This window comes from Rhinoraja longicauda, chromosome 13 (genome assembly GCF_053455715.1).
Source record: "Rhinoraja longicauda isolate Sanriku21f chromosome 13, sRhiLon1.1, whole genome shotgun sequence".
NCBI classification, from domain to species: Eukaryota; Metazoa; Chordata; class Chondrichthyes; order Rajiformes; family Arhynchobatidae; genus Rhinoraja; species Rhinoraja longicauda.
In genome coordinates this window covers 49,873,323-49,891,620 of record NC_135965.1, presented here as the reverse complement: position 1 = coordinate 49,891,620, position 18,298 = coordinate 49,873,323, and the positions used below count along the sequence as shown (strand labels likewise).

At 46.3% G+C, this 18,298-nt stretch overlaps 1 protein-coding gene across 2 annotated transcripts in view; it reads right to left on the bottom strand.

Annotated features, from left to right (window-relative positions):
- LOC144599704 (guanine nucleotide-binding protein G(I)/G(S)/G(T) subunit beta-1-like) overlaps nt 1-17,757 on the bottom strand; it is a 30,278-nt gene extending 12,521 nt beyond the window's left edge. Inside the window, exons 1-6 of one of the 2 annotated variants that reach the window (XM_078410930.1) lie at nt 17,390-17,757; nt 4,781-4,880; nt 3,879-3,917; nt 3,677-3,783; nt 1,450-1,513; nt 1,190-1,352 (exon numbers count right to left, since the gene is read on the bottom strand). In XM_078410930.1, coding sequence (XP_078267056.1) covers nt 1,190-1,352; nt 1,450-1,513; nt 3,677-3,783; nt 3,879-3,917; nt 4,781-4,837 — 430 coding nt within the window. In that variant the 5' untranslated portion in view covers nt 4,838-4,880; nt 17,390-17,757. Of the gene's footprint in view, nt 1-1,189; nt 1,353-1,449; nt 1,514-3,676; nt 3,784-3,878; nt 3,918-4,780; nt 4,881-16,104; nt 16,126-17,389 lie in introns of those variants that run through there. The other variant, XM_078410931.1, reaches the window with a different exon arrangement.
- Nucleotides 17,758-18,298: the final 541 nt, after the last annotated feature.

Here is an 18,298-nt window from a genome sequence, read left to right as displayed (position 1 = left end):
TGAGATTCCACCTTCAGGGAACAATGCACAGTTATTCCCAGATCCCTCTGTTCCACTGCATTCCTCAATTCCCTACCATTTACCCTGTACGTCCTCTTTTGATTTGTCCTACCAAAATGCAGCACCTCACACTTATCAGCATTAAACTCCATCTGCCATCTTTCAGCCCACCCTTCCAAAAGGCACAAGTCTCTCTGTAGACTTTGAAACTCTACTTCATTACTAACTACACCACCTATCTTAGTATCATCTGCATATTTACTAATCCAATTTGCCACACCATCATCCAGATCATTAATGTAAATGACAAACAACAGTGGACCCAACACAGATCCCTGGGGCACTCCACTCCACGTTTCGGATCAGGACCCTCCCTCACACCAATAAATCCCAACCCAAAACTTCGCCTGTCCTTTCCCTCCACAGACGCTGCCTGACACACCGAGTTCCTCCAGCACTTGGTGTTCTGCTCAAAGTTCCAGCATCTGCAGTTCCTTGTGTTTCCAACATCAGTTCACATGTAGAAATTAAATGGATTATATTTATTACACGTTCCTTATAATTTTAGCTCCCTTGAATGCAATAAACAGTCTTTCACTTAGTTTCTTAGAAAGTGAACCGCATTTTGGCAGTTGATTGAGCAGAAATGAAATGAAGCAAAACAATTGCCACGGACAGTGTTCATGATGTGACTACCTTACACAGCTCTCATTTCAACAGGAACCATGGAACATGTCACCTGAACCTATGTTAACCATTAAGTCAAACGAAAGATTAATCAACGCATCATTAACTGCTTTAATCACAATCAAATCTGCCTTTCTGTTGTTCAGCTGGCAATGTCCCATTAAAGGATTTATTTATCCTGCTTATCCAATGCATCCTGATATCCAATTAACTTCTGCTGCCGATGCATTGCCAGTAGTGGCAGTGGGGAGAGCAGGGATGAGTGTGAACACATTACCTGCATGCCCAGGATGTGCAGGAAAATAACTGCAGGTGCTGGTTCAAACCGAAGGGAGACACAAAATGCTGGAGTAACTCAGCAGGTCAGGCAGCATCTCGGGAGCGAAGGAATGGGTGATCCATTCCTTCCCTCGTCACCCATTCCTTCTCTGCCTGACCCGCTGAGTTACTCCAGCATTTTGTGTCTACCTGCAAGCCCACTCACCTGCCCGCCCAGACTCACCTGTGTGTCCCGGCAGCTCCCTGCTTACTCGAACATTCCCCTCTCTAGTCTTCAGGCTGTATATGGAGCAGATGTTGTCTAGCCCACCACAGGCAACATAATTGCCAGATGGAGCATAGGCACAGGTCATAACCCAGGATGATCGCAATGGGATAGCGTGCATCTACAGGAGAAACATAGAAAATAATGCTTACTGATTTCACTCTTAAATACGATCTAAAAGATATACTCTGAAACAAGTAAACTCTGTGCATTCTTACTTTGTTCGTTGTATAACTATCCCAGATGATCAATTTTCCATCTTGAGATGCACTGACTAGCAGTCTGCAGATATAAAATTATATGAAGTTAATGACAAGGTCAGTAAAACATCAACTTTAGACAAAAAGCCTGGAGCAGCTGTTTTAGTCATGAAGAGGTGAGAGAAACAGGACTATCTCGTGCCTGACTACAACCTATTCTAAATGTGAAGAGTTTAGACACGATATATTGGGAAGGTACCTCATTAATCAGAGGAATTAAAGCATGTAAAATTTACAGCAGGATAGTGGTGTTTGAAAATTACTTTTAAATGAGTAATGCCTTTAGGATGTGGAACCAAATACCAGACACAGTAAAGATGGAAACAGAATGCAAAAGCTGTTTAAAAAGTTTGGAATGAAGATCAAAGTAATAACCAGTTTGGGTAAAAGTCAGGGATTGGATAAGTAAAGAACCTCTACTGAGAAAAGGAAGTAGTAGTTTTCTGTGGTAATTAAAATCCACTATTGCCATGCACTAAATAGAGTTATAGAGTCATGCAGTGTGGAAACAGGCCCCTCGGCCCTACTCGCCCACAACGGCCAACAATGTCCCAGCTACCCTAGTCCCACTTGCCTGCACTTGGTCCATATCCCTCCAAACCTGTCCGATCCATGTGCCTGTCTAACTGTTTCTTAAACAATGGGATAGTCCCAGCCTCAACTACCTCCTCTGGCAGCTTGTTCCATACACCCACCACCCTCTGTGAAAATGTTACCCCTCGGATTCTTATTAAATATTTTCCCCTTCACCTTGAACCTATGTCCTCTGGTCCTCGATTCCCCTACTCTGGGCAAGAGACTCTGTGCGTCTACCCGATCTAATCCTCTCATGATTTTGTACGCCTCTATAAGATCTCCCCTCATCCTCCTGCGCTTCATGGAATAGAGACCCAGCCTGCTCAACCTCTCCCTGTAGCTCACACCCTCTAGTCCTGGCAACATCCTCTTAAAAAATCCTTATTCTTCCATTATCTTCTCGGTTTAAATATTTAATTTTTAAATTCCACAACAGCTGATAATAGACTACAGAGCCCAAAATTCAGTCACACCCGTCAATTAAAATCTATCCAGATTAAAGAGCATTAGCAAGCTGGGATCCAAGCTAGAGATTTATTCCCATCACAGTATGTTGGGATAAAACCAGAATACCAGGTTCATATCCAGTAGACAGACACAAAAAGCTGGAGTAACTCAGTGGGACAGGCGGCATCTCGGGAGAGGAGGAATGGGTGATGTTTCTGGTCGAGACCCTTCCTCAGACTGGTCACCACAGATTCACCACAGATCAGTACCCCGTTCCTGCCTTCTCCCCATACCCCCTGACTCCGCTATCCTTAAGAGCTCGATCTAGCTCTCTCTTGAATGTATTCAGAGAATTGGCCTCCAGACAAAACTAGTTCATTAATCCTGCCCTATATTTAACCCACGATTCCCCTCTGACATCAGTCTGAAGAAGGGTCTCGACCCCACCCCCCGACATCAGTCTGAAGAAGGGTCTCGACCCGAAACGTCACCCATTCCTTCTCTCCCGAGATGCTGCCTGACCTGCTGAGTTACTCCAGCATTTTGTGAAATAAATACCTTCGATTTGTACCAGCATCTGCAGTTATTTTCTTCCATGGATATAAATGAATGTCAGAGTAATCTCCATCTGAAGTCAGGCTCCTTACTGCTGATCTCATACAATGAACAATGCAATTGATTCAACATATAAACCCCACAATGCATGATGGGCACGAGTTACACTTGGCAGCAGCTGATCATAGAGGCCCACCACAAATATTCCGGCAAATGATGGTCCTACCTTCTTTAATTCGGACTCTATTATGAGGGTGCCCTTGAACATCCCACCCAGAAGTCCCCCCAAATAACATGTCCCCTAGGCCGGGAGAGGGGGCCGATCTCAACCTCATCGGGAGATTTCCACGGTCGGTCAGCGGGTGGAATCTGCCCCCCTGCGGCCGGGGCTCTGGAACTCTGGCCCGGCCGGAGAAGGAAGATACGTTCCCACCGCCCAATTTGCCCTCGGCCGCCAGGACGGAAGGTTCCGGTACCGTTGGGACTCCTGTCCGAGGCCGTGACCCTTGTCGTTCCGACAACACGGATAATGCAGAAAGGCCCTGGAGCCGAGGCTGGTGGACGCGTATAACAGTAGAGCTTAGGCCTTTAGCGTACGATGACTAACCTGGAGTCTGTTCCCCAATGCATGGCGTAGATTTTGGCCAGGTGCCCCCTCAGTGTGCGCCTGGTACGCATTTGGATTCGACCCACGGAATCCAGGCCGGCTGTGATCTGGAAAGAACAGGTAGCCATGCTTGATTGAAAGTGACAGTGACACAGCAGAGAGAGAACACAAGCCAGTTTGTCCATGTTGCCAACGCGCTTACCTGGGCCAGCGTAGAATCACCACAAGCTTTCCTTGCATCCTGCAAAGACACACACAATGTTACCTGCTGCATTGCCAGCATAAGTCACGAGTAATAATATCACAGTCCACGATCCTATCTGCACAGCATTGTTCTCCATAAGTGATAAGCTCTTAGGGCTAAGGGAATCAAGGGATATGGGGAAAAAGCCAGAAGCAGGTACTGAATTTGGATGATCAGCCATGATCATATTGAATGGCGTTGCTGGCTCGAATGGCCGAATGGTCTACTCCTGCACCCATTTTCTACTTTTATGAGAGGAGCAGAATTAGGCCATTCGGCCCATCAAGTCTACTCTGCCATTCAATCATGGCTGATCTATCATTCCCTCCTCCTGCCTTCTTCCCTGTAATCCCCAACACCCATGCTAATCAATAATCTAGCAATCTCTGCCATAAAAATATCCACAGCCATCTATGACAATGAATTCCACAGATTCACCACCCTCACTATGGCGGCACGGTGGAGCAGCGGTAGAGTTGCTGCCTTACAGCGAATGCAGCGCCGGAGACTCAGGTTCGATCCTGACTACGGGTGCTGTCTGTATGGAGTTTGCACGTTCTCCCCGTGACCTGCGCGGGTTTTCTCCGAGATCTTCGGTTTCCTCCCACACTCCAAAGACGTGCAGGTTTGTAGGTTAATTGGCTGGGCAAATGTAAAAAATTGTCCCTAGTGGGTGTAGGATAATGTTAGTGTGGGGGGATCGCTGGGCGGCGCGGACTCGGTGGGTCGAAGGGCCTGTTTCTGCGCTGTATCTCTAAATCTAAAATCTATAATCTGACTGAGGAAGTCCTTAGACCTTGGTGATTGCTAGAATTGCAAACCAGCTAGTTGTGGAAGGCAGGGCCAACGTGGCATCTTACCCGGATCTGATTCCTCAGTTGCTCAGCTTCTTGCCGTAACTGTTCCAGCTCACTCATCGTGCCTGGTGTCAAAATGTCCACACACAGTTACAAAACCGATCTGTAATGAAGAGAGTCATTCAATGTACACAACCACCACACAATGAGCTATTTTTCGAATATTATGAAATATGATAGGATATTTGTTCCGAAAACACTTTTAGAATCAACAAGACAATGAACAAAAGATTCACTCTCTCCCCACGGAAAAGAACATTTCCCACCATTTTTTCTGGACTCGGAACTGCAGATGCTGGCTTGCAAAATAAGACAAAGTGCTGGAGTAACTCAGCGGGTCAGGCAGCACCTCCACCTCTGTGCTGCATCCTCTGGAGGGTGGCTGGAACAGTCAGGGTAATGTGTGGGACTCGCTTGTATCTCAGTAGTTGCACACAACTCCACGTAGATGGGACCTGGCCACAGCATTCCCCGGATAACAAAAGCCCACGATTTAAACGCCAAGATAGACACAAAATGCCGGGGTAACTCAGCTGGTCAGGCAGCATCTCGGGAGAGAAGGAATGGGTGACGTTTCGGGTCGAGACCCTTCTTCAGACTGATGTCAGGGGTGGGACAAAGGAAGGATATAGGTGGAGACAGGAAGATAGAGGGAGATCTGGGAAGGAGGAGGGGAAGGGAGGGACAGAGGAGCTATCTAAAGTTGGAGAAGTCGACGTTCATACCACTGGGCTGCAAACTGCCCAGGCGAAATATGAGGTGCTGCTCCTCCAATTTCCGGCGGGCCTCACTATGGCACTGGAGAAGGCCCATGACAGAGAGGTCAGACTGGGAATGGGAGGGGGAGTTAAAGTGCTGGGCCACCGGGAGATCAGTTGCGTTAATGCGGACCGAGCGCAGGTGTTCAGCGAAGCGATCGCCGAGCCTGCGCTTGGTTTCGCCGATATAAATAAGTTGACATCTAGAGCAGCGGATGCAATAGATGAGGTTGGAGGAGGTGCAGGTGAACCTCTGTCTCACCTGGAAAGACTGTTTGGGTCCTTTGATGGAGTTGAGGGGGGAGGTAAAGGGACAGGTGTTGCATCTCATGCGGTTGCAAGGGAAAGTGCCCGGGGTTGGGGTGGTTTGGGTAGGAAGGGACGAGTGGACCAGGGAGTTACGGAGGGAACGGTCTCTGCGGAACACAGAGAGGGGAGGGGATGGGAAGATATGGCCAGTGGTGGGGTCCCGTTGTAGGTGACGGAAATGTTGGTGGATGATATGTTGGATCCGCTGGCTGGTGGGGTGGAAGGTGAGAACGAGGGGGATCCTGTCCTTGTTGCGAGTGGGGGGAGGGGGAGCAAGAGCGGAGCTGCGGGATGTAGAAGAGACCCTAGTGAGAGCCTCATCTATAATGGAGGAGGGGAAGCCCTGTTTTCTGAAGAACGAGGACATCTCTGAAGCCCTAGTCTGAAACACCTCATCCCGGGCGCAGATGCGGCGTAGACGGAGGAATTGGGAGTAGGGGATAGACTTTTTGCAGGGGACCGGGTGGGAAGAAGTGTACTCCAGATAGCTGTGCGAGTCGGTGGGCTTGTAGTAAAGGATAGAGAGGGAAAGCAGGCACTACCTGAAGTTAGAGAAGTCAATGTTGAAACCACTGGGGTGTGAACTACCCAAGCGAAATAGGAGGTGCTTGTAAAATATGAGGGTGGTTTCCCTCTCTATCCCCTCCCCTCCCCTTCCAACCCCCTGTCTTCCTGTCTTCGACTACATCCAATCTTTGTCCCGCCCCCTCCCCATACATCAGTCTGAAGAAGAGTCTCGACCCGAAACATCACCCATTCTTTTTTTTTAGAGATACAGCACGGAAACAGGCCCTTCGGCCCACCGGGTCCGCGCCGCCCAGCGATCCCTGCACATTAACACTATCCTACACCCACTAGGGACAATTTTTACATTTACCCAGCCAATTAACCTACATACCTGTACGTCTTTGGAGAGTGGGAGGAAACCGAAGATCTCGGAGAAAACCCACGCAGGTCACGGGGAGAACGTACAAACTCCGTACAGACGGCGCCCGTAGTCAGGATCGAACCCGAGTCTCCGGCGCTGCATTCGCTGCAAGGCAGCAACTCTACCGCTGCGCCACCGTGCCGCCCCATTCCTTCTCTCCAGAGATGCTGCCTGACCTGCTGAGTTACTCCAGCATTGACTCTACCTTCGATTTAAACCAGCACCTGCAGTTTTCTTTCCTCTAAACCAAGATATCCAGGAAGATGCCCATTTACCGAAAGGATTACTCATTTGGCAATTTATTACATTTGAGTTTTTTTTATCTCCGACCAAGTTCAACAAGGACATAACTCAGGATTTTAAGGATTCATAAGCTGCAGTAAAATTTAAAATTCAAGCTCGTAGCTGCTGCCATAAAATTTGCATTGAAGCATGAATACTTAAATGCAATGCTCAAGACCAGGACACTAACAAAAACGGCAATCACCCATTTTTGATTTGCAAATTATTCTAGTACAATTTCATTGAACCTCCGTGTAGGAAGGAACTGCAAATACTGGTTTAAACCGAAGATAGGAACAAAATGTTGGAGTAACTCAGCGGGACAGGCTGGAGAGAAGGAATGGGTGACGATTTGGGTCCAGACCCTTCCTCAGACTGAAGGCTTCTTCAGACTGAAGGGTCTCAACCAGAAACTCACACCTGAAAGGTCAGGATCAAGCCCAGGTTTCTGGTCTTTGCTTGTTCTATCTACAGTGACGTGTTCGGGCATAGCCAGGTCCCTTCGAACATAAGCACCACCCAAACTCTCAGCTTTTAACAAATACCCTGCCTTTCTGTTCTTTCTACCAAACTGGATCAAGTTTTTCCGTACATTATATTCCATCTGGCATGGTCTCAGCCATTCACCTGAATCATCTACACTGATCAGCCACAACATTATGACCTGATGAGCCAAAACATTATGACTACCTGCCTAATATGCTGGTCCTCCGTGTGCAGCCCCATACGCAGCAGGGTGCGATGCACTGTGTATTGTGATACATTCCTCCCGTGACCACCATTACCATTTTCTGTGACTTGTGCCACAGTCGACCTTCTGTCGGTTCGGACCAGACGGGATAGCCTTCGTTGCCCTCGCGCATCGATGAGCCTTGGGCGCCCAATACCCTGTCTGTCGCCGGTTTGTGGTTTGTCCCTCCTCGGACCACTGTCGGTCGGTACTCACCACTGCTGACCGGGAGCACCCCACAAGCCTTGCCGTTTCAGAGATGCTCTGACCCAGTCGTCTGGCCAGAACAATTTGGCCCTTGTCAAAGTCGCTCAGGTCTTTACTCCTGCCCATTTCTCCTACATCCAACACATCAACTTCAAGAACTGATTGTTCACTTGCTGCCTAATATATCCCACCCCTTGACAGGTGCCATTGTAGCAAGATGATCAATGTTATTCACTTCACCTGTCAGTGGTCATAATGTTTTGGCTGATCGGCGTATATCCCACAAAGCCTCTTTATACACTCCTCACAATCCTACTGAGTCATGAATGGTGGGGACAATTTAAACACTGAGACACTGGTGTCTCGATTGGGAGTGAGAAAGACATGGTGAAACACGGAAACTGAGAAATATCCAGCCAAGTGTCAAATGAACATTCTGCGCCGACTTCCTCCAGAGTTCTCACCCGCTCAGAAGCCAGTGTTCACAAAGTCTATACACGCCAGGTGTTGTCAATGAACAGCCCATGGCACAGGATGCAGCAACGGATGGCACAGCACATAAACTATCAGCTAGCTGTCGCACTGAAGGTCTGGGCTCCACAACACACCACATCCCAGTCATCCTGCCAAAGGCCATCAATAATACTTCATTATTACTACATCAATAATTCAGTCTGAAGAAGGATCTTGCCCAAAACGTCACCCATTCCTTCTATCCGGAGATGCTGCCTGACCCGCTGAGTTACTCCAGCATTGGGTCTATCTTTGGTGTAAACCAGCATCTGCAGTTCCCTCCTACACACTGACCAATTACCGCCCATACAATGTCAGCATTTTGACAGAAGGCTCAATGACAATCCACAGAGCAGCATCTATGGACCAATGTTTAGTGTGCAGGACCCCCCCTGCTTCAGCTCTCTACAGAGCTCGGTCCAAACACAGACCAAACAACTGAAGTGAAGGCGAGGCAAGATAGACTGATGTCAACATCAACATCCACAATGTTGCCTTGATCCACAGACTTTGCTGCATCCCTTCAATGTTCCAAACCCTTGTTGCTGTGTCGGCAAAAGGATGCACTTATGCAAAGCCTTCAGCCTGGCCCTTGTTATCCTGCACGAGGCACTGTTCTGAAAGATCACCTGGCCCTTGTTAGAAAAGTACAGGAAGCCAGGGATTATAAATCAAAGTGGAAGAGAATAGACAATAGGTGCAGGAATAAGCCATTCGGCCCTTCGAGCCAGCACCGCCATTCACCGTGATCATGGCTGATCACCCACAATCAGTACCCCGTTCCTGCCTTCTCTATCATTATGAGCTCTATCTAACTTTCTCTGGAAAGCATCCAGTGAATTGGCCTCCACTGCCTTCTGAGGCAGAGAATTCCACAGCTTCACAACTCTGAGTGAAGGTTTTTCCTCATCTCAGTTCTAAATGGCCTACTCCTTATTCTTAAACTGTGGCCCCTGGTTCAGGACTCCCCAACATCGGGAACATGTTTCCTGCCTCTAGCGCGTCCAATCCCTTAATAATCATATATGTTTAAATAAGATCCCCTCTCATCCTTCTAAATTCCAGACTATACAAGCCCAGTTGCTCCAGTTTTTCAACGTACAACAGTCCTGCCATTCCGGGAATTAACCTCGTGAACCTACGCTGCACTCCCTCAATAGCAAGAATATCCTTCCTCAAAATTTGGAGACCAAAACTGCACACAATACACCAGGTGTGGTCTCACTAGGGCCCTGTGCAACTGCAGAAGGACGTTCAGTCCCATCAGTCTACCCAACACCATTTCCTGCCTAATGTGAATTTCCTTCAATTCATCAGAAGAAACGTCCCAACCTGAAACGTCACCTATCCATGTTATCCAGAGATGCTGCATGACCTGTTGAGTTAATCCCACACTTTATGCTTTTATTGGAGAATTAAAGTGGGAAGACACAGGATGCTTGGAGCAACTTTTGCAGACTGAACACAAGTATTCCACACAGCAGCTACAACTCCTGGAGATGAACTTGCTGAAGACTGGCTTCTGTGATGATGGGATCCTCATGGAGGCAGCAAGATAAGTGTTTAGTTTAGAGATACAGCGCGAAAACAGGCCTTTTCGGCCCACCGAGTCCGCGCCGACCAGCAATCCCCGCACATTAACACTATCCTACACCCACCTGGGACAATTTTTACATTTACCAAGCCAATTAACCTACAAACCTGCACGTCTTTGGAGTGTGGGAGGAAACCGAAGATCTCGGAGAAAACCCACGCAGGTCACGGGGAGAACGTACAAACTCCGTACAGACAGGGCCCGTAGTCTGGATCAAACCCTGGTCTCCGGCCCTGCATTCGCTGTAAGGCAGCAACTCTACCGCTGCGCCACCGTGCCGCCCTTTATAAAACTAGACCAAGTGGACCGTTGGACCCATTTCTCTGGGGGGGGGGGGGGGGGGGGGGGACAGGGAAGGGGAGAGGGTGTCACTGCGAGAGCGAGCCGTGGACTCAAAGCCTCTCCTGTATTGGTCCAGCACTCTCAGGCACTGGGCACTTGTGTGGCCTATCATAAGCCTGATCTTTTCCATTCACACACTATACATCACCACCGTGGCTGGATAGGAAATATTCTGGGGTTCACCTTCTGCTGACTATCTCATAGTCCACCACTCTTTACTATTAGAGGTGGCAGGCTGCCGGAGTTGGCACTGGAGGGGGTGGGGGGGGGGGGGGGGAGTCCATTTGATTGAATTCTTTGTAGTAGTTTTGATGTAACCGAGTGGATTTTCAGGTCACTTTGTAATACAGTTAACCATATTGCAGCATGTCAGGAATAAGATTTTGCCTGACTGCAGGTACAGTTCTCTGCCTCACATTAGCAGTAAGGCCTCAAGTATTCGATTCTCTCTGTTACAATAGGCAATAGGCGCAGGAGTAGGCCATTCGGCCCTTCGAGCCAGCACCGCCATTCAATGTGATCATGGCCCCCTTACGTTCAACTGCCCCCATGGCCTTGCCCCTTGGTTCTACCCCCGCACCTCTCCGCTCCTCCAACTCTGCACTCAATTCAATCTGCCCAAGATTTGCAATACTCTTCCTAAAACTCTGCTGCTCTTTTCCTTCTATGGGGCACATTAATACCATTGACCAAATGTCCGATTACTGATCATGATAAATGTGTGATTATAGTCCCATTGTAGTTTGGTATTAAAGTTCCTTTAGAATACATGTAAAGCATTCAGGACTTTTTGAAATGAATTAAAAGATGCAGCATGAAACAGGCCCTTCGGATCAAGTCCTCGCCAGTCATCGATCAGCTGTTCACACAGAACCCGCACGTCTTTGGTGTGTGGGAGGAAACCAGAGCACCCGGAGGAAATCCACGTGGTCCCAGGGAGAACGTGCAAACTCCACACAAACAGTGCCCGAGGTCAGGGTCGAACCCGGGTGTAAGGCTGCAGATTTCTGGCGCTGCAAGGCTGCAGTTCTATCAGATATGCCACTGCACTGCCTCTGACTTATGTTTGAGGCACAAGAGACTGCAGATGCTGGAATCTGGAACAAAGAACAAACTGCTGGAAAAACGCAGTGGGTCAGGCAGAATCTGCAGGGTGGGGGGGGGGGGGGGGGAATTGTCGACACATCGGGTCGAGATGCTGCATCATGATCCAGATAATCACCCTATCAAAGTCATTTCCTTTATTCTCTCTGCTCCACCATTCTCCCTCCAAGTTAAAACAGAATTTCTGTGCGTGCCAAACAGGTTCATTTTTGAAACTACTGACATAACTTACCTTAATAAAGAATTCTGCAGTAAAGCTAGATCTTTTGACTGGTATAATGTTGCAACATATTTATAAATGCTAGAATAAAATTGCTATTCAGCAACTTAATGTGTAGGAAAATAACTGCAGATGCAGGTACAAATCAAAGGTATCACAAAATGCTGGAGTAACTCAGCAGGTCAGGCAGCATATCTGGAGAGTAGGAATGTGCGACGTTTTGGGTCGAGACCCTTCTTCAGACTGATGTCTGATGCTGATACCGTCAGCAACTTAATAAACATTTCACAATTGACTTTGACTATTATTTCATTTGCACCTTTCCTCTACACTGGGTACTGGCCAAGCAATAGATTCGCACAAGGCCAGTGACAAGACAAACAAAAGAAAAATACTGAAATTATGAAATTAACAATAAAAAGCAGAAACACGCCAGCCAGCCAGCATTTAATGTCATTGACTTGAAACGTTAATCCATCTCTCCATAATGCGGCCTCAGAGCATTGCCACTGATAATACCACTGCACCAAAATGTGCTTCATTTACTAAAGCACGGTTCAGAATGCGGCTTGTTGTTCAGCATGCACTGATCTTTGCTAGTCTTTTGTTTGAAAATCATCCCGATTAAAAAAACATAATTACAACGTTTTCAAATGTTCTATGTGAGCTACCCTGTTAATTTCAACTAAATATAATGTGGGGGAAACCAGAATGTAATTTTCCATTTTGCAATCATCTACCTCTTGATTAATGTTGACTTAAGTGCAGGTAAGCTGCACACAACAGACAAGCAACCAGTCAAGTAAATACCAACTGTTATTTGATGTTTTTTGGTTGATGAACAAGGAGGATATAATAGGCTTCATTTCCTCAAACAACTTGGATTATATAGATTCAATTGAAGTCTAACATTGCCAACGATGCAACACACCTTCAATTCTGCAAAGTAAACCAATATCAGCTCAAGAAACAAGGAACTGCAGGTTTACAAAAAAATGACAAAGTGCTGGAGTAACTCAGTGGGTTAGGCAGCATCTCTGGATAACATGGCTAGACAGAGTTTCAGGCCGGGATCAGTCTGAAGAAGGGCCCTGCCCCAAAGCGTCACCTAGACATAGAGTCATACACCAATCAGCCAAAACATTATGACCACCTGCCTAATATGCTGCTGGTCCTCCGTGTGCAGCCCCATACGCAGCAGGGTGCGATGCGCTGTGTATTGTGACACATTCCTCCCGTGACCACCATTAACATTTTCTGCGACTTGTGCCACAGTCGACCTTCTGTCGGTTCAGACCAGACGGGATAGCCTTCGTTGCCCTCGCGCATCGATGAGCCTTGGGCGCCCAACACCCTGTCTGTCACCGGTTTGTGGTTTGTCCCTCCTCGGACCACTGTCGTTGGTCGGTACTCACCACTGCTGACCGGGAGCCTTGTCGTTTCAGAGATGCTCTGACCCAGTCGTCTGGCCATAACAATTTGGCCCTTGTCAAAGTCGCTTAGGTCTTTACTCCTACCCATTTCTCCTGCATCCAGCACATCAACTTCAAGAACTGACTGTTCACTTGCTGCCTAATATATCCCACCCCTTGACAGGTGCCATTTACAAGATAATCAATGTTATTCACTTCACCTGTCAGTGGTCGTAATGTTTTGGCTGATCGGTGTAGTCATACAGTGTGGAAACAGGCCCGACCAACATGTCCCATCTACACTAGTCCCATCTACACTAGTCCCACATTCCTCTGAATCTGTCCTATCCATGTACCTGTCCAATTGTTTCTTAAATGTTGAAATGGTCCCTGCCTCAGCTACCTCCTCTGGCAGCTCATTCCACACACCCACCACCCTTTGCATTAAAAAGTTACCCCTAAGGTTCCTATTAAATCTTCCCCCCCTCACCTTAAACCTCTGTCCACTGGTTCTAGATTCCCTTACTCTGTGCGTTTACCCGATCTTTTCATCTCATGATTTTATCCATGTTATCCAGAGATGCTGCCTGACCCGGCTGAGTTAATTCATGGCCCTTTGACCCCAGCAATGTGCTTTCATTGAGATAATTTGCACAACATTGGTTAGTCACATTTCCACCATAATACATTATATGATAGCAATCTTGCTCAGCCAAAAACACAACCAAGACAACCTCCAGACCCAACCCTTTAGGCCACAATCTATACAAATCTGCATGTCTATGACCCAGATGCAACTTAATTTCCCCGCATGCTACAGAACACTATCTATTCACAAAATGCTGGAGTAACTCAGCAGGTCAGGCAGCATCTCAGGAGAGAAGGAATGGATGACGTTTCGGGTCGAGACCCTTCTCCAGACCCTCCTTCTCTCCTGAGATGCTGCCTGACCTGCTGAGTTACTCCAGCATTTTGTGAATAAATACCTTTGATTTGTACCAGCATCTGCAGTTATTTTCTTACACTACAGAACACTAGTTGGCCTATGCAGAGGATCCAATGGAACAAATATCAACATACTGCAAAAGTGTAACTCAGCAGAGGCCCACAAGATCTTGCATGGCATTGTTTCTGCCCATTTTTTAATGAACTTTTAATGATGCTATTTCAAATATGAAAATCATTATGTAGAAGGTTAACAAAATTATTCCTTTGTTTTCTTTGCCTTTCCATCCAGTATTAACCCCGCATACATTAAAAAACTGCAATATTCAAAATGTCACCATATTTGAAATCGTTACAATAGCCAATCAAAGCTGTTTGACTGTGAACAAAATGTTGATAGACAATAGGTGCAGGAGTAGGCCATTCGGCCCTTCGCGCCAGCACCGCACTTAAAGAGTAAGAAATTAGACACACCTCCTCCGTAATTACGCCAACACTAGAGGCCAGCTCCATCTCATTTTTAGTTTTAATTTCATTTTAGAGATGCAGCAATGGCCCGAGTCCACACTGACCATCGAAAACATTCACACTGGTTCGTAATTATCCCACTTTCTCATCCACTCCGACACACTAGGGACAATTTTACAGAGGACCAATTAAGTTACAAACTAGTACGTCTTTGGGATGTGGGTGCACTGGAAGAACATGCAAACTCCACACGGACTTCACTCAATGTCAGGATGGAACCCGACTGCACCATCTCCAAAGGCACATTGCCCAATGAATCCCACCTCATTCCATCTATTCCATCTTTCGCCTACCCAGTTTTCACTGTACACAGACACAAACAATACTTGCAAATCCTTTTCTACATGTTTAATCGGGAATAGTCTATGCCGTTAAAAGGAAATACAAAGAACTGCAGATGCTGGTTTATATAATTAAAAGTGCTGGAGTAAGTCAGCGGGCCAGGCAGCATCTCTGATGGATAGGCGAAGTTTCGGTTCAAAATACTTCTTCAGACTGAAGGGTTCCGACCCAAACTATCCATGTTCTTCAGAGATGCTGCCTGACCCATTGAGTTACTCCAGTATTCCGTGTCTTGTTATGGTCCGTTCAGTTTCCAGGGATAGCATCACTATTTCCCAGAACGTTGAGGTCATCAACTGAGGAACAGATTCAAGGTAATAAGTAGAAGATGAGAGAGGATCAAAGGAAAGATCTTTCACTTTAAAAGTGGCAAGGTTTTGGAATTCACTGGTTAAAATGGTGGGAGGCAGAAACCAGAACCTGGTGGAACATCCGATGTTCTATTGCTACAAAGCAAGTCTTTGAAAATTAAATCAATCTAAATTACTTTCCGGACATGGGCTGAATCTGCACCCTGAATTTCTGGCAATTTTTTCATCACAAACAAGGTCTGCCAAACACACACCTACAGGTAAAAATGACCGGATTTTTGGAACACAAATTCTAGATAAATGTACCCTGTGTACAATGACAGCATTCTCACCGTCCCTCGAAGTAAAATAATCAAACACAGGCAAGTGGCTGAATGAAAGAAATTAGAAAATCACAGGCAAACCTCTCAGAAAGGGATCAAATTCAAATACTTAACCATTACTCTGCGGAGAAAAGAAAAATGATTGTAATTCCACTTAAAATACTTCGAACCGATGCAGTAAAATGCACATTGTAAAATGTTTGAAATTTATTAAATACAATTCCTCAAAAAGGCTTTGAATTATATACTTATTAATCCCACAAGATTCTCCGATATGGCAATTAAAAGATGCATTTTTTTTTTAAGGTAAATCCAAACAGATATATATGCAGGCAAATTATTTTTCAAATCTCTCATTATCTAACTAATTATTCTTTCATAATCCAGATTTGAGATTTTGTCATGTGTCACAGCCTGCTGCCAACTATAAAGAAATCAGATAACCAAGATGTTATCACTTGTGCCTGCGACACACTCACCAAAAATTCAATTAAGACTCCTTTGTTCGAAGAAAATATTCACAACAGGATGGTATTTTAGGAACCTCTTCGTTTCCCCACTCTCGAATCCCAATCCCCTCGTCCTCAACAAAAGTAACAAAATTGGCACCCACTGTACAACAGAATGGAATAGAGATTCCATCTGCTTAAATGAAATAAATCCCACTTTTTTTACATACAGATATTGCTAATTTCTTGTGGGGATTTATCTCGAGTATAATCAGTTGGACGGTTGCACTTGTTTCAACATACACACTCATCTTTGTATAAACTAAATTCATAAATGCAGCAATCAATGTGTTAACATCAAAGACAGACACAAAATGCTTGGAGCAACTCAGCTCCAGGGGGGATGTTGAGTTGCCTTTGCTTGACCCACTGAGTGTTACTCCAGCATCTTTGTGTGTCTTTCTTGGTGGCAAGTTCCTTCCCACACACAATAACATGAGCATCTTAAGATGTGACACCCCCCCCCCAAAAAAAAAAAAAAACCCAAAAAACCGTTATTGAACTGAATCACTAAGATTCAGCAGTTTCACAGAGTGAATTGAATATTAAGTCCAACTTTAAAATGTTGATTTAGAGGACACCGACCGTCAATTTCAAAGACGTTTTGCTGCTGATGATGTTTGGTAATTCAACGTTAAAGAGCAGAACACATTTTAGGTGTTTTTGTTTGTTTGCAGAGAGACAAACAATGAAGGTGTTGTTGAGAGATTGAGACACTTAAGTCACTCACTACTGTTGGTGCACTGAGAGATGTTGTCCCCTGGCCAGGCCTGGCCTGACCTGCCTCTCTTGGTCCAAAAACAAGGACTACAAAGTCAAGTCAAGTCAGTTTTATTTGTACAGCACATTTAAAAAACAACCCACGTTGACCAAAGTGCTGTACATCAGTGCAGGTAGTAAGAAAACGAACATACAATGAATGGCTTGACTTGACTTGACATGACATACAAAGTCAGACTGTCCTGCTTGGCATTGCTGGGACTCCTCCCAACATATATATATATATATATAGTCAATAGTCAATTTATTTGTCACATACACATAAATGTGCAGTGAAATGAAAAATTACCCGCAGTTCAACAATAAGACCAATAAGAATAATCAATAAAAATATGCAATAACATAAACCAACATATGGGGTTGGTTATATATATATATATATATTATATATATATATATATTATATATATATATATATAACGACATTTACTTGAGGCTGATTGTTATATATATATATATATATAACGACACTTACTTGTGCTGGAGGCTGATTGTTTTACGGTTAAATGATTTGATTAGAGCTCCTTTCCTGCTCCTCTCTGTGTTGGACAGACGCCGCCCGCCCGCCCGCCCCCGCCAGGGCCTCCCTTGGCCTCCTCACGTCCCCTCCCTGCTGCTGCTGCTGTTCGTCGTCGTCCTCCTCCTCCTCCCCTCAGCGGCCTCGCATGGCCTAGCGCCGGTGTAAGGGTGGCCGCTGTCCGGCTGTCGAGCGAGCTGGCTGGCTGACTGGGCCGCAGGCTCCGTGTGTGGGTGTGGGTGTGTGTGGGTGTGTTGGCGGCGAGCGCAGCAGTACTCCTCCCTCTGTGCGCCCGCCCGCCCTCCACTGACGGTCGCCTCGCCGCGCCGCGCCTTCCCACCACACCCAGACCCGGGCCCCTAGCAACCGCGGGGACAGAGGGGGGGGGGGGGGGAAACACACAGAGACAACTATTTAACCAATATCCCCCCCCCCCCTCCTCCTCTCTTATTACAATAACACACACACACAACTATTCAACCCTAAAACGCAAAGTAAATCTAACCATCTCTCTCTTTCACCATTTATTTGCAAATTTCCACGTCTGCTGACTCACCCCCCCCCCCCCCCCCCCCCGACGACATCAAGTCTCCCGGCCCCCGAACCATCCCTGCAGGAATAACGGTGCAGGCGGCCTCAATGCAAAAACAAACCGCAAAATCACAACTTGCACTGGTGCTTGCAAGTGCAAGTACAACTTGCAAAGTGCTTGCATTTTGTTTTATTCGTTGCAATATGTCAGTGTGTGCTTTTTTTTAAACCACTCAGTGTGACTTGATTGGGTTTGCAGGGAGGCGGATGGTTCAGCAACATGTAATGATGCAAGCTTCCCTTGCAATGTGAATGCAGCCTGGTTAAGATTACACT